Raw genomic sequence first — 17136 nt, 5'->3', positions numbered from 1 at the left:
GTTAAAATTTTAAATTTTCATGAGGAAAGGTATATTTGAGAAGAAATGGCATGTTCAACAAACAAAACAAAAACAACCTAGATCCATATTATTTTGTAAAACAATGCATGTCATCTGATTATCAAGAATAGCATCATTAACTAATTTGAAGAGGGTTAGAGTTACTCATACTTAGTATCCATAAATGAGCTCTTCTCCCCTTAATATCATAGCTGAAAGACAAGATTTTACCAAGTCTTTTGGGAGAAAACGATCACCAAGCAAAAAGAGGTGGAAAATTTAGGATCAAAAAGAATAAAAATCAAGAATAATTCTGAAAGAACCAAAGCACTTGCCTATCATCTAGGGATCAGAAAACCTGTATGAATCTACATAAATCCAAAGAGTCAGACTCGTATACCCACCAATAGTTTTGCCTTACAGACTTATTAGGGATAAATGAAACCCATCAAAGAGAATGGCCTAAAGAAGCGACTCCCGGGCTCAAGTGTAAGCCCTCAGGGTAGGTTCTTTAAAGAGTTTTCTGCTTGTGGCTACTCCATTACACTAGTTTCAATAATGTTTTAATCCTAAAGAGTGTTAACCTGTAACAAGTCTGAGTCCAGCTGAAGGATAGTAACTAATCTCTACCTTGAAAGGAAATATGCATCAATAAAAACTTTTACATCAACAATATTGAGACATTAAAGGATAGACAATTTCATTTTCCAGTTGGGGAAAAAAAATCCCTTTTCTCAGTTTTGCACAAGTCATCAGTCAAATCTTTCATTTTTCACTGACAAATTTATAGTATTTTCCAGTTGCCAGAAATGATAGCCTTCTTCTCAAAGCATGTCTTTCTACACTACCCCATAACCTTCACAAAACTCAATTTTAGAGGCATTTACTAAATGTTAATAAATATATATGTTCATTCCAGAGTGTCTTCTGGAGGCTTTCCCTCTATAGGTCTGATGGAAGTTTGAAGGTGGCAAATGCAGTGATGACTGGCTGTTCTTCCTAGGCTAAAAATACAGTTTGGACATCTCTCCATTTATTTACTCTGTGGCAAAAAGAGCCCAGTAGACTGCTACAAACTCAGAATTTCTCTTTAAAACTGTGAAAATTGAACCACTGAATTTAAAAAGTTCTTACAAAGTGAATTCTCCCCAATTCTTGTTCAATCTCATGGGAAATAAAAGTCATTGTGTGCTTCTCATCCCATATGGCACATTGAGAAATTCTGGTTTTATTCATGCAGATCTCTGTAGACAAACAAAAATCCCAAAGAGAAAAATGAAAGTAATTATCAGGCTGTAGAAAAAGGAGAAGTAGTAGGATGAGAGAGAAGGTGAAAAGAGAGAAAAAAGTGAAGTTAGGAGGGAAGGAGGAAAGGAAGAATGAGAGGAATGAAAAGAGATGAAGACAATGAAAGTGGGAACAAGAAGGAAGAGGGAGCAGAAGAAGAAAGAGTTCTTTTCCTCAGAAAATAGAGGAAATAAAAATGACTCTAGTGGCTCCCAGCACAGTTTGGAACTTTGCATATGAGAAAACACCTTTCTTTCCCCCCCCTTTTTTTCCTACAGGTCAAAAGATGTTTCACATTGGGTTGTAAACTAGCAATATCTTCAGGTGGTAAGTGTGGATGTGTGGTAACAAGTTCTGAATGGTAGAAAGATATTGTCTGTCTCTATTAACAACAGGGAACCAGTCTCCTGTCCTTTCCAATACAATGCACTCTCCACTGTCTACTGGTATAAAAATGACCTTCTCAACAACTCCACGGATCCTCAAGCTTGTGGTGGCAGAAAGTACTCTCAGAAAAGAAAAAAAAAAAAAAAAAAACAAAAACAAAACCGAACAACCAGCCGTCTCTCTGAGAGCATTCCGTTTACAGTAAGGTCACAAAGAAGTACCAGAATCACTAGTGTTGACTTTTGTCACGCAGCTACATTTAAGCAGAAAGGATGTATAGACAGCCCGGACCTCCAGGGCTTCTGCATGGCAGAGACAAACGCCCCCATTGTCTCCCAGACGGTTTATGGAATGAACTATTTCCTTTACAGTTAGAAGCATACTAGTCATTCTTTAATTTTCCTCCTAAGAAATTGTTCTCATCCTCAACTCTGCCGACCAGAATTACACAGACTGGGAGGGGGAAGTGAGTGTCACCCCAGCACTTGGCCACCATAATACAACAGCTTTTCCATTGAGTCCTTTTCAGACAGACGCAGGAAAACTTGTATCTGACTTTGGTCCTTCACAGTTTTCCAGATAAAGAGTACACAAGACCCTGAACATTCTAACCTCTCCCCAGATCCCCATTGCTTCCAACTACCAGAAATCCTCGGGAGGAACGCGAGAGTAAGGCGGAAGAAGGGCAAGGATGGAATTAAGAAAGGGATGGCTAGGGGATAGAGGGCAAGGGACACAAGCACCTGTTAAGAGCTGGGATAGGACCTAGCACTTCCCCACTACCCAAATGGCACCTTGACACGAGTTTCCTGTCGCCAGCAGGAATGCCAAGGAAAAAACCAAAACTCTCACCCAGAAGCACCCACTCATCAATAGTAAGAAACATGATGGAATAGGCTACATCCCCACATCCTAACCCCACTGCTGGGGGTGGGGTGGGATGGGGTGGGGGTGGGGGAAGCAGGAAGGGAGGGAACATCTAAAACACGTTTATTCTTAGCTCCTGACTCTTGCAAAAGTGAGCTTCGGCTCCTCACCCTCCTAGCAACTCTCCGTTCCAGGAGTTCAAAGCACAGCTACACAGAGACCCTCAGGCCCAGTCTTCCTGTCCCTCATCCCACCCACCCCCAAAAAAAGATGAAAAAGGGGCAGTGGTAAGAAGTAGAAGAGCTTTCAAAGAGTATCCAGAAATAGACCCAACAGCGGACCACTCGGGTTTTAGGTGGGAAAGGGAGAGGAGCAGGGGTGAAAGGTGCGTTAATATCATTTTAACTCTGCCCTCGGAAGGCATCCCCTCCGTAGCTCTGTGTTCTTCCACCACCCGTCTCCCCTCCTTGAACTCTTCGAATCCTCGTCCCTGGAATGAGGGTCAAAGTGGCGGAAGGTAGTTCGTGGCTAAAGTCAGCTCTGCCCAGCTCTGCCCAGCCCAGCCCTGCCCAGCCCGGCTCTTACCTATCGTGGTGATCACCGTGATCGCAAAGTAGAAGGACCCGGCGAATTTCCACTGAACCCCGGCGCGGTGGGGCTCCGACTGCATTGATGACCAGCTCCAGCTGGAGGTAGTCCTCGCTGGTGATGTTGTACTTTCCCTTAATCCGGATCTCCTCGGCTTTGAGTTTCTCCTCCTCACGCATCTCGTGGTCGGACTCCAGGGCGTCGAAGACAGCGGCGCCCACCAGAAGGTAAGTGAAGGTGCAGATGATGAGGGACAGGGTCCGCACGTTCTGCCGCTTCATGGCCGCCAGCAAGGGGCCGGCACGGGGTGCATGTCCCCCGGCCGCCCGGCGGTCCGACTGCAGCGCGCAGCAGCCACCGCCTCCTGCTCTCCTGCCGCCGCCTCCTCCTCCTCCCCGTCCTCCCCGTCCTCCCCGTCCTCCCCCTCCTCCTCCTCGTCCTCCTCCACCTCCTCCTCCACTGGGAAGTTGTAAGCAGCAGTGGGGCGGCTGCCCAAGGGGCGGGGGGTAGGGGAGGTAGCCTCCGCCGACGCTGCTACTGCTGCTGCTGCTGCCGCCGCTGCTACGGCGCGGGTGGTGGAGGTGGAGGGGATAGTGCTGGGGATGAAGCTGCGGTAACTGCTGATGCCGCCGCCGCCGCGGTGGCGGCTGCTGCTGCGGCGGCGGCTGCTGCTCCTGCTGCTGCTGCTGCTGGCGTGGCCGAGCTTCAGGCTCCTGTGAGGAAGAGAGGCACAGGAGGCTGCTGGAGCGCCGGGACCAGGTGCCGGGGAGCCCGGACACTCTGCGCAAGACCTGGCCAAACCAACCTGTCCCACTGCGCAGTGCCATCAATGGCAAACCCTCTTAGTGACCACTGGGGAGGGAAAAACTCCCCCCCCAAGCCCCACCACCCAAGTCCTCTTGTCTCCTGTCGCCACTGCCTCTTCTTGATCCGAGAGCAGCAGCTAGCCCTCTTCTCCCTGCTTCCCTCTCGTCCTCCCCGCCTCCAGCTTTCTCTTCTTCCTCCTCCTCCTGGCCTCCTCGGGCTGTAAGGAACTGGAGGCAGCGCCTGCAGGTCCGGAGAGAGCAGAGCCCTATTGGAGTTTACAATCCCTTTCTCCTTTCCTCCCTCTCCTCACCTCCCAACAAGGGGGGAAAAGTTTACGAAGTGATAGGTCTTCAGGGGTCCCCTCTAGGTACCAGGCAAGGAGGGGCTGGGAAGAGAGGCATGGGAGGGAGATGGAACGAAACAGGCAAGTGCAGGGGGCGGGGTGGGAGATGAGGTCCAAAACTCCACAAGGGGCAAAAGGAGAGAAGGGTTCTCTTCTCCTCGTCTGAGCTTCCTCTAGACTGATTTTTTTTTTTTTTTTTCCCTTAAGGCCCCAAGCAATCTGGCAAGTTTTCTTGCAGCTGCCCTCCAGCCCTAGACCTAGACTGAGCCGGAGGAGGGCGCGGCCAAAGACCGAGTCTAAGAGCAGCTCACTTCCCTCCCTTCAGTCAGTGCCAGAACAGGTCCGCGCGGAGCGCTCCGGGGGCCGGGAGTCCCGAGAACCTCGGGGAGTTCCGGGGCTGGAGCGGGCTCATGAGCCTAGTCTCATTTCCTACCCGCGTCCAAGCAGCTAAGCGGAGGGCGGGGGAGTCCCGGGGCTGCAGGTGGCGACTGGGAAACGGGATGGGGGAGGGACACCAGGCGCTGGTGGGAAGAGAGGTGTCCTCCGATTCTCCCCCAGCTTCGCCAGCAGCTTCGGCGCTGCGCTCAATCGGCCTGGGGCTGTGCGTGCGTGCGTGTCTGTGTGTGTGCGCGCGAACGAGTGTGTGTGATGTGTGTGTGTGTATGTGTGCCTCTGGGCTAATCTTCGGGACAGTGGTCTCAGGGAGCGGGGGTGGAGGAGGCTAGAAAAAAGGCCGATTTACACCCAGGCCCTCCTCATGTCTTTCCCCGGTGAGCCTCCTTCCCAAAGTCTAGGGCCAGCTGGCTCCAAATGTGTGGCGACTCTCGCCGCAGACACGACCAGGGCGCAGAGACCCACGCGGCTCGCCGGGAGGGGACTCAAAGGGCGGGGAGGAGATGATGAAAAGGGGGAAGGGGGAGGGGAAGGAGATAACGGGCCGGAACGCAAGGAATAATAAAATCTGGGTGTGTGAAAGGAGCAGGGGGAGGAGCTACGGAGCACTTGGAGGTTTTTTTGTTTTTTAGACTGAAAACCCAAGAGATGGGGGAGGAGAGGGGCGGCATAAATAAAGGCTCCTCAGTCAGTGCTCTGGAGAGCTATCCCAGCTGAGGACAGCTAGGGGCTTTGGAGAGCGCCCTGGGACCGCGACCCCAGCGGGAGGGGAATGCAGGAAGTCCGAAGCTTGGCGCTAAGGACTGGAGCTCGGTAGAGAAGCTCGGACAAGGGGCGTATCCCAGAGAAGACTGGAAGATGGGTTTAGGCAGGTGGGCTAGTGGGAAAAAAAAAAAAAAATGATGATGTGAAAGATCAGGCTTGAAAGAAGAGGATGGGGGGAGGGGAAAGAACCGAAGATGAAAAGTGAAGTGAACACGGGAGCTTTGGAAGAAGATGGGGATGGAGAGGGAAAGAATCCGCGGAAGATTCCCCACGGGCTTTAGCCACCTGGTGCCATTCTGAACCGCAGAGCGCTTTCTCCTCCACCTCAGAGCGCTGGCCGGGACACGAACTGGCTGCAGCCACCCGGGCTGGAAGCGTGAGCTGATCGTCTATGAATTGCTCACACCGCCGGCCTTTTTTTCGCTGCCAGATCGGGACAGGGCAGGGAGCCCCTTCTGGCATGGGCACAGGGATGCCCCGGGGAGGAAAAAAAGGCGAAGCTACTGGAGACAGGAGACATAGGTCGGGGAGATTGTTACAAAAGGAAAGCGGCGAATTTTCTTTCGTCTCTTCTCCACACCACATGCACCACCACCACACACACACACACACACACACACACACACACACACACACACACACCATTCAGAAAGAAAGCGTTCTTTTCCAAGGATGTTCCTCCTTATCCTCTTGGCGTACTCCTTCTGGGTAGACATCCACCCCTAGCCCCGGCCCCCTCTCTCCCCTCTCCCTCTTCGAAGGTTCAAGGTGTGCAAATGATGCTGGGACTCGAGCTGTCCTGCCCAGGAATCTTAACGAGACAGTTTCCCCACTTCGGGGACTGTGTTCCCGCCCTCTCCCACCCCACCCCCTGCTCAGATTTATCTAAAAATTCCCATCTTTGGCAAGACAGGACAAAGACTACTTTTTTTTTTTCCCCTTCTCCCACCTTCTTCGCCTAGGTGGGGATAAGGAGACTGAGAAAAGGGTTCGGTCCCTAAGCAAAGGTCTAGCGCCCTAGCGCCGGGATTCTTCCTTGAGAGTCCCCTGTGTCTCGTCTCCTGGGTCTCTTCTTCTCCCTCACTTGCCTCTACTGCTCTCTCAATCTTCCACTCAATCCCTCCCCGGCGCCTGCTAGCCCCACCCCTTTCTAGGGGAAGCAACCTACAGGGCCCACGTGGGCTGCCTCCGGGTAAAAAGAGGCACTAATGAAGGCCAGGCTGAAATCTCTCTCCCCCACCACTGGGTATCTAAAGAGTTAGAGACTGACAGAGACAGGGTTGCGTCCCGTTCCACTTACACAAGGAGAATTCCCGAGGAAAGGCAGTAGAGATAAAGGGAACTGGAGGGTGTGGAAAGTTGTCTCGGAATGAAGATGGAAGCGTCCTGCTCCGTCAACCCGGAGAGCTCCGTCAACCTCTCCTAAACATCACTGCCACCTTGAGCAAAATGAAGGATCCCAGAATCCCCACGCTGATCCTGAAGAAAGCTCTCAACTGTAAGACTACAAGATTTAGAGCTGCCAGGGACCTTAGAGAACATCTAATCCAACCAAAACTTCCATTTTATAAATGGAGAAACTGAGTCTCAGAAAGGTCCCAACCGTCACCCGGGTAGCAAATATCAAAGCTAGGATTCCAAGCCAAGCAGAATGCTCCTTTACCTAAGCTTCAATTCCAGCTTCTGCTACTGGTTTAATGAGAGACTTCGGGGGAAGTCTTTTCCCGTGGCCAGGCCTTAGTCTAGGCTGTCAATGGGATAGGGAACAGGAGAGGAAGGGGCAGAATCGATCTCCTCCAACATCCTATAAGCATGAATGAAGGGCATCCTCCTTTCCCTATATCCTGTCGTTGGATGGAGGAGCCATTGGCAATACTTCGGGTCCAGTCTCCAGCTGGGTGCTGGGTTGCTTTGTTCAGCTGGTATCTTTCCCTACAGAAGAGGAGGTGTGCATACAGAGAGAGACTAGGAGAAAGTTCCCATTGTCGGCAAACTCAGATCCCAGTTTTATGACCATGGGGGTGGGGCGAAGGAAGGGGAGTAACTGAGGAGAGAAGGCAGGGATTTGGATTAGGCAGGCAGGAGCCGTGAAAGAGAGAAAAAGAAGGAAGGGGAGGAAGGCCAACCACCCACGGATGCTCTTATCCTGTGGTCCATAAGTCAATTTAGAAAGGAACCCACCCCCATCCCACATCCTCGGGGACAGATTCTTTCTGTCTTGTTGGTGACTCATCGGGGAAGCAGCGACGGAGGATTCCCAACAGCTGGCGACGATGAACGACACAGCCCACAACGGAACCCCAATCAAGCCTTCCTTTTGAGGACCTGATGCTCATCAAAGCCCTATGAGTCAGGACCTGTGGCGTCCGACTCCCAACTCACCTGCTCGTCTCTGGAAGATGCATTCCTTCGCTTTAGCCACCAGGGGGAAACATACGGCGAATTACCGGTAGACCTCGCTTCCCAGGAACCCCGATACACCAAAATAGAAGTTTTTTGGTTTGGTTGGTTGATTGGCTTTGTTTTCTTGGTATTGTTGTTGGTATTTAGCTCCGGGAAATCTCAGACAGAAGGGAATGCAGAAAGCAATTGCTCCAGCTTTTCCTCATTAGAAGGGGAATCCAGACCCAGAGAGATGAAGTGATCGGAAGGAGAGCACAGGCATTAGTGCAGGGTTGGGAACCAAAAGACTCAAACTTTCACTCTCAGTCTACACCTTTCTTCACTACATGGGAAGTCACTTTTGGGGCCTCAGTTTCCTCCTATACAAAATGAGAGGAAAGAATAGATTGGATCATCATCCCTTCCTTCTCTAAATTCATGACTGTATAAGAAGTTCATTCATCCTTAGTGATCAGAGTATCTAAGGAAATCTTGGATATTCTGGCCATTGGCAAAAAGGATTATAAAGGTCCCCTTCTGGCTCTAAACAATGAAGTTTATTTACTAAAACTATATTAATTTTATGAAAGAACTTGCCATAGGAGTGCCTTATATGCTTAAATTCCCTGGAACATTTAAAAATGCAATTTCATTTAAATACATATTTTTCAGAAGTAAGTATATTAATGAGGCTAAGGTTATGTGTGTCAATTCTCCTATAAAGCAAGCTCCCAACATTTGTCTCTGGCCACAACCTGCATCCTACCTTGATTGCCCTCACATTCCAAGGGGGAAAAATTGTCTTGGTCCCCAAACAAGAGAATAGAAAAAATGGATAGGAAAAAAAAAATTAGATAACCTATCTCCTATTTAGCAGAAAATAAAATCAAAACAGAAGTCTTTTCATTGCCTGATTTTCCATACATTTGTAGTAGCCTAAATTTAGAGTTAAAATGGGACTTAAAGGTCATCTTGTCCAACCACCTCATTTTACTGGGTCCTCCACTACTCACTGGAAGTCATCCGACATATCTAATCTGTTATCACATCCTATCCTTTCTAACTTTAGAACATCTCTCTAGGATATTTCACAAATTTCTGATTGTCATTTAAAGTCCTTAAAATCTTACTCTAGTTTCTCTTTCTCTGTTTTCCCCTCCCAATACCTGGTGCCCTGAAATAACTAGTCTATACATATATTAATTCATGTTTACCATACAAAACATTCCATCGCTTGCCTTTGAACAGACTGCCCTCCATTCCTGGAATGTCTTCCCTCCTCACTTTTCTCGTTTGTAAATGTTACTTCCCTTCAAGTTTCAATGCAAAGGGAATCTCCTCTTAGATATTTCTCCTGATTACTATAGTTTTTAGAACTATCCTTCTCTATTCAGGCCCTCAAATACTGTCTTTTTTTTTTTTGTATTATTCTGCATTTGCTTATTTTAAGGAAAGAACTTTGTAAATAGAGTAGGACCTATTCCTTCTTCCCTCTCTCTTCTACTCCCATGGAACATGCTCAGAATCCCCATTCCTAATTTGAGGTACTGTTCAGAGCTTGACCTATGCTCATGGCCATAATGTGAACCCAGTCCTAAAGGACATTTTTCCCTTAATGTCAATCTTTCCCTAGAAATCAAAGAGGTGTCAAATAGATAGCTCCAAATATTTTAGGGAAGTAGAAGAAATGTGAAGGGACTTATTCAACTTCCTTTTCTGAGAAATAAGATTAGGCTAGATGATTTCTAAACTCCCTTCTAGCTGTGAGAATTTATATACTCTTATCTTAACATTCCATCTTCTTACCTACCTCATGAATGGAGGTTATAGACTGACCACCTTTTGATGAATCTGGTTTATACAACTACCATGCAGCAAAAGGGAGTTTTCCAGGTACAATGAGAAAAGCAATCTGTCCCACAATATTTCTTAACTGATTCAGACTTCTTTTTTCTAGTAGTTCCAATACTCCAGATCTATTCTAACATTTATAATCCTTATTGCCAATGGCCAGAATATCCAAGATTTCCTTAGATACTCTGATCACTAAGTATGAATGAACTTCTATACAGTCATGAATTTAGAGAAGGAAGGGATGATGATCCAATCTATTCTTTCCTCTCATTTTGTATAGGAGGAAACTGAGGCCCCAAAAGTGACTTCCCATGGTCACAAGGGAAATATAGTACAAAGGTGGAATTTAAATCAAGATTCTCTTGACCCCAAATCATTTTCTCTGGAGACCATGTTGGTATTTTACAAAAGGAAATATACTAAGTTAATAAAGAGAGAGTTGAACTGGCATCAAATTACCAAAATTCATGTCCAACCACTTCTACTGACACTTGGTATGAATTTGTAAAAATCACTTCATCTCTTAGAGAGGCAACTAATATGGTGCTGTGGAAAGAACTGTAATCTTGACAACTGTAGATCCAGAGTTTTGATTCTTGTCCACAATGTCATAGAGTTAAATAAAGAAATAACTAGAAGAAAAAAAAGGAAGAAGGAAGGAAAGAGGGAGGATGGAAGGAAGGAGGAAGTGGAGGGGGAAAAAGAAAAGAAGGAAGAAAGGAAAGAAGGAAGGAAGGAAGGAAGAAACAGGGAAGGAAGGAAGGAATGAAGTAAGGAAGGAAGGGAAGGAAAAAGGAAGCGAGGGAAAGAAGAAAGGAGGGAGGAAGAAAAGAAGGAAGTGAGGGAAGGAAGGGAGAAGGGAAAGAGGAAGGGAGAAAGAAAGGAAGGCAGGGAGGAAGGGAAGAAGAGATCAAAAGAAGGAGGGAGGAGGAGGAAAGAATCACTGTATAGAGTGATTATAAGGAAAATGCTTTTTGAACCTTAAACTACTGTATTCATGTTAATAATTATGAGTTTCCTCCTCTTTAAAGTGAAGGAGTTGGTCTAGACCCCTAACCAACTCCAAAATTCTATGTTTCTTTAAGTTTCATTCACCTTGAACATTCAGCATTTCCAACATTCCATGTTCAGAGGGTACTTCTAGCTCTGTAATTCTATGTTCTAAGGTCTCTTCTATCCCTAATATTTTATTTTTAACATTCCAAATTCTATGATCCTTCTATTTTGCATACTTTGTACCCTGAGGTAACATTCTTTGTGCTAAAGTTCCTTTCATCTCTAACATCCTATTAATCTGTGAAAACAGAACAAAATAGAAATACTTAGAAATCTGTTCCCTATAAGCTTGTCAATTCTATTCCTATTATCTCTGTTGGCTTATTCATCAGTTTATATCCTCCAGCCCTCTTCAACTCCAACCTTTACTTCCACTGAAGTTTCCAATGGAGAGAGTCTGTTCCCAAATTCCATCCCTACAGATTTATAATAGAAAAATATTTTAGACATACAGTAGCAATTCCCAGTTAGAAGAGAAGGGTCTTTGATTCACACTGGGGATGGGAACTATAGTGATATAAATGTGAAATTGTGCCAAGGAGGAGCAGTTGATATTACCAAGGAAAAGAAGCCTTAGGGGGAAAATAGCTGTCTTCAAATATTTTAAGGATTGGCATGTGAAAGAGTGATTAAATATATTCTCTGTGGTTCCAGCAGACAGACTGAGGACTAATAGGCAGAAGTTGCAGGGAGGCAGATTTTTAGCTCAATATAAGACTGGAAGGAAGCCATGCATATCTGCAACTTCCAGAATTTCCTGAATTAACACAATGAGCCAGATGCTCACTGGGAGTAATTAATCCCTATAGCTCTGAGGAATAGAAGAGCAACATGGTATCATTATTCCCATTTTACAGATGAACAAATTAAGGAATTATAAAATGATCGTCTCATAAACCCTTGCTTTTACAGGTAAGAAAACTGAAACCTGAGAAAAGAAGATACAGGGGAGACACAAGCAACAAGTCAATTCACCTCATTGGACTTTCATTTCCTCATCTCTTTTTATGGATTTAGAATTAAAAAACTTTCAATCAAATATCTGTGTGATTTTGGGCAAATCATTTCTGTTATACCAAACTGGTACCTAGAGTAATCAAATCACTTCATAGTTCCACTAACAAGGCATCAGAATGCCTATCCCATACAACAAGGGCTATTCCCATGTTTTTTCATCTTTGAAGTTTAATTTTACTTAATACAAATAGATAAATTTTCTTTAACTTTAATTTGTCTCCCTGTTGGTAATTTGGAGCACGTTTTCATGTAGCCAGAGTCATGTAGTTTACAAATCTTTCTGAGAACTGTTTGATCATATCTTTTGAACATTTATCTATTAGGAAATGGTTCTTAAGGTCAGAAGCAATTTTTGACAGCAAAGAACATTTATGCTGACTGAGAAGGATAGAAAGAATAATCTCCTTATGCAATTTATGAGTTTCAAGAAAACATTTGACTCAGTTTATAAAATGCAACCTTAAAGGCTCTTAAGTTGGACAAGATGTCTCTAACCTATTACATGAAACTACACAAGACTCCCTGACGTATCATTTTTTTTCAGTTGTCCTATGAATATTGACTTCAATCAAGGTATCAAGCAAGGAGATATATTTTTATCAAATTTATTTTTTATAAAGTACAATAAATCTCCAAGGGGGAAAGAGGGAGGGAGGGAAGAAGGGAACCGGAGAAAGAGAGAAAGAGGGGAGGGAGGAGAGGAAAGAGAGAGAGGGAGAGGGAGAGAAATTTGGTTATGATGTGCTTGAATAGGTTTCATTCAAGTCAAAATATTCCTTAGAGTACAAGTCTTGTTAGAGAACTCAAATTCCTTTGGAATAAAGGTTGAATTCTTGGCAATAAGAGCCAGTGATGCATAGAAGAATGGGGTCCCATTCAGCAGAGTGAGGAAATAGAGAAGTAGAAACAAATTCAATGATGCCTTTGTACCTCATATCCCCTTGATTTTTCACATAATCATAAAATTAACTCCCCAAGGTCATGAAGCTAGTGTAGCACATGTTCTAGAACTACTATCCCAACTCCCAATAGAATTAGCAAAGTTTATCTCTAGAGGGAATTTTCTAGATCTCCCTTCAGCATTTTAGACAAAAATACTGGTGGATTTGGAGGGTTATTTAGTAGCATAGCTCATGAATCCCACCAATGTGCTTCCCTCCTTGCTTAACAGTTGCTATCTATTAGCCAAATAGGTTTAAATAGCTTTTAGAAAGAGATAAGGTAGTATGCATACAAAGAACAGATGATACAAAAACATCCTCCCCCAAGATATATGTGCCATATACTCTCCCACTACTACAGGTATAATGGGCTCCCTATGAGACAGTGGGCTCAAGCTTTGAGAGCATATGTAGCATGGGCTAATTCATAGTTCCTGAATATTAGTTTTCTGGAGTTCAGAAGGTTCCCTTTTGGCAAAATGAAGCTTTCTGCTGAGCTTCTTGTAAAATCCTGAAACCGATTTTCCTCAGTGTATTAAATTTATCCTTGTTTCCCCTATTAGACAAAACACACTGTGTCAGCTGTTCTGAGAATGCTGCTAGTATGCTGATGAGATATCTCAAATCCTCTAAAGTTCAGAGAGTTCTCCTCTGGTCAAGGAGTGGGGAAGAGGGAATGGAGGCAGAAGTATTGTCCTTCCCCTCATATCCCAGAGTGAGTCCCTTTCAGAAGCTAGGCTGGGATTTGCAGATCACACATTAGGATTCTGGAATCCAAATTAGCATAGTTATTTTATACAAAACCCATAGGACATGACTGAGTCTCTGTTGTCAACCCTAATACACTTCCTGTCACACCTAGTTAAAATATATTTGATTGGTTGCTTGATTCAGCAGAGATATCTAGGCCTTGTTCATAGCTCTGAATGACTGACTCAGTTGAAATATTCTCATTGAATAAAAGTATTGAGCTTAGAATTAGTCATTTTTAAGTTAACTGAGTGGAATGATTGGCTCAGTCAGCCTCCACCCTTACAATGGCTTACTGACATGTTTGGAATTAGAATGTAGCCCTTCTGATTCCTAGGCCAGTGCTGTCTCTATTATTATACTATGCCATAATGCACTATGCAATACTATAATCAAGATTATAAAGTCATAGATTTAGAGCCAAAAGGAAAATTATAAGCATGCTAGTCCAATCATCTTTTTTTTAACTAAGTAAACATAGTAAACTAAGAGAGAGAGACAGAGACAGAGAAACAGAGGAGAGAGTGAGAGACAGAGACAGAGAGAGATAGAGAGACAGAGACAGAGAAACAGAGGGGGGGGAATTAACTAAGTAAATTAAGGCTTTCAATACTTTTGTGCTTTGTACCTTGTCCAGGGTCACAAAACTAGAAAGTTTCAGGAACTGGACTTGAACTCAGGCCTTCTTCCCTTGAGATCCAAAAGTCTGTCCACTATTCTGTCTCTCAATGCCTTTCTTAAGTATCAGTTCTGTGACTAGTACCCAGGAAATCACTGATTCATTTTCTTGAGTTAATGAAATCTTAGGCTTCATTAATAGGTCTAGTTTTCAGAATGAGAAGTAATTTCTTGTTGGGTCCTCTGCCCTGATTAGAGCAGCACACCTGGAATTCTACACTCAGTTCTTGCCACCATATTTTAGGAAATACATTGATCTGTTTTCAGCCTCATTGTGAGACTCGACCTCTTCAGAATATGCTTAAGAATGTCAAACAAAAATTGGTTGAAGGAAGTGATGAGGTTTATATTGGAAAAGAGACGGCCTAGGAGAGATAGGGTTACTATTTTCAAATTTCTTAAGAGTTTTTATGAGGAAGAATGATTCAATCTGTTCTGTTTGGCCTCAGAAGGTAAAATTGAGACCAACATGTAGAGAGAGATTTCAGCTCAACATAGGGAAAGACATGCTTAATAATTAGAACTCTTTATTTTTTATTAAAGCTTTTTATTTTTCAAAACATATGCATGGATAATTCTTCAACATTAACCCTTTCGAAACCTTGTGTTTCAATTTTCTCCCCTCTCCCACTCTCTCCCTTAGATGGCAAGTAGTCCAATATATGTTAAACATGGTAGAAATATGTTAAATCTAATATATGCATATGTATTTATACAATTATGTTGCTACACAAGAAAAATCAAACCAAACTGGAAAAAAAATGAGAAAGAAAATAAAATGCAAGCAAACAACAACCAATTAGAACTCTTTAGAAGTAGAATGAATGCTTTAGAAGGTAGTGAATGCTCTAACATTGGAAATACTCAAGTGTTGAATGGATGAGCATCTCTCAGGGATGCTATGAGTTGGATTAATTTAGGGATTGAATTAGAGAATAATGATGGTTAGAATAAGCTTGCAGATCATAAAAATAATTGTCTGTATTTGAACTCAGGTCTTTCTGATTCCAGGTAGAATATTCTAGTAACTGTCTACTTAGACAGCTTGGTATAGTGGTTTTGGAATAAAGGACATGAGTTTACACCCCAGTTCTCCCTTATATTGCCTGTGTAACTCTAAGTAAATGCATTAATGTCCACAGGCCTCAATTCCTTCACCTGAAAAAATGAGAGGAGGATTTGGGTCTTCTCACAAATACTTCCCAGTCTTGAAAGCTATGACCCTAAGACCCTTCCATCCCAAGAGTCTAAGGGTCTAATCAACTGCCAAGTTGTCCCAAGGCTCTTCAGGGAACGGGGATTGTTGTCAGGACACACAGAGAAGGAAGATATCTGTGAGCTGTTGTCTTGGTAATGAGATCATTTTATAACGTACTCATTTTTTTCCACAGACCCTTTTCTCAAATGGGATTCTCACCACTATTTGAGCCTGTGCAGTATTCAAAGAGACCAGGAAGCTCTGTAGGCCTCCTGAGAGTACCACATTTATTTCCATCAAGTTAAATATATCAGAAAAGGATGGTTAAGCATGCAAATCAGAGCTATTTCAGTATGAGGTCAGAGGTCCCCAATCTGATCGGATGATGAATTACTCATACATTCAAGTGTTGCTGTACTTACCCTAAGGACTACTCACTGTTTGGGGAATAATTCTCTCTCTCTCTCTCTCTCTCTCTCTCTCTCTCTCTCTCTCTCTCTCTCTCTCTCTCTCTCTCTCTCTCTCTCTTTCTCTCTCTTTCTCTCTCTCTCTCTCTCTTTCTCTCTCTCTCTCTCTCTCTCTCTCTCTCTCTCTCTCTCTCTCTCTCTCTCTCTCTCTCTCTCTCTCTCACACACACACACACACACACACACACACACACACACACACATCTCTTTATTAAAGAAAATCTGATTAGTTAACTTGGTGCTTCTTAATGGGTCCTTGTTCACCACTGCTCATTTCTATTTCTGACTTTTCAGGGGGGTAAGGGGAGAGAGGCAATGGCAGCCATAAATAGCCTCCTTCACAGTGAGTGTCCCAGGCCAAGTTTCCTGGAGAATCAATAGCTGTGCTCTATGGAGGCTTCCAGCTAACGTCTCCCTAAGGGAAGGACTGAAGTGAATTAATGAAGAAGTTGAATTGTGTGTGTGTGTGTGTGTGTGGTGTGTGTGTGTGTGTGTGTGTGTGTGTACGCACGTGCATGCCAGGGGAGCGTTGAGGGAAGGCTCATTAATGGAGAGCAAGTGATTGGGATCAATACATACCAAAGAGACTGCTTTAAAAATAGAAAGAAGGTAGATGGGAAGGAAAAATTCTCTTCTCTTCTCTTCCTCTTCTTCTTCTTCTTCTTCTTCTTCTTCTTCTTCTTCTTCTTCTTCTTCTTCTTCTTCTTCTTCTTCTTCTTCTTCTTCTTCTTCTTCTTCTCTCTCTCTCTCTCTCTCTCTCTCTCTCTCTCTCTCTCTCTCTCTCTCTCTCTCTCTCTCTCTTTCTCCATGTGTATGTCTCTCTCTCTTTTTTTCTTTGTGTGCATGTCTCTATCTGTCTCTGTGTATCTCTGCACTGTGCCTCTTTCTGTCTCTCCCTGTCTTTCCCTCTCCCTCTCCCTCTTCCCCACTCTCTCTCTCCCCTCTGTTTCTCTTTCTTTCTGTCTCTGTCTCTCTCTTTCTCTTTTCTCTGTCTTTGTCTCTCTACCTCTCTCTGTGTCTCTCTCTCCCCTCTGTTTCTCTCTGTTTCTCTCCTATTTGTCTCTCTCTCTCTCACTCTCCTCCTCCTCCTCCTCCTCCTCCTTCTCCTCCTCCTCCTCCTCCTCCTCCTCCTCTCTCCTGTCTCCTGTCTCCTGTCTCCTCTGTCTCTGTCTCTGTCTCTGTCTCTCTGTCTCTCTCTCTGTCTCTCTCTCTCTCTCTCTCTCACACACACACACACACACACACACACACACACACACACACACACACACATCCCAGAGTGTTTCTGGGTCAAAACACTTCATATCTAGTAGACACTTATGAGACACTCCTCAAATGCTATGTTATTATCAAGCC

At 44.4% G+C, this 17136-nt stretch overlaps 1 protein-coding gene across 1 annotated transcript in view; it reads right to left on the bottom strand.

The window, feature by feature from the left end:
• The window catches only part of KCNK9 (potassium two pore domain channel subfamily K member 9), a 175312-nt gene extending 171830 nt beyond the window's left edge, over window positions 1-3482 (bottom strand). The window contains 2 exon segments of the mRNA XM_074264744.1: window positions 3127-3211; window positions 3213-3482. Of these exon segments, the coding sequence (XP_074120845.1) occupies window positions 3127-3211; window positions 3213-3410 (283 nt within the window). The 5' untranslated portion in view covers window positions 3411-3482.
• Between the last annotated feature and the right edge of the window lie 13654 nt (window positions 3483-17136).

This window comes from Sminthopsis crassicaudata, chromosome 1 (assembly GCF_048593235.1).
Source record: "Sminthopsis crassicaudata isolate SCR6 chromosome 1, ASM4859323v1, whole genome shotgun sequence".
In the NCBI taxonomy this organism is placed as follows: Eukaryota; Metazoa; Chordata; class Mammalia; order Dasyuromorphia; family Dasyuridae; genus Sminthopsis; species Sminthopsis crassicaudata.
This window is presented reverse-complemented; position numbering and strand designations above follow the sequence as displayed.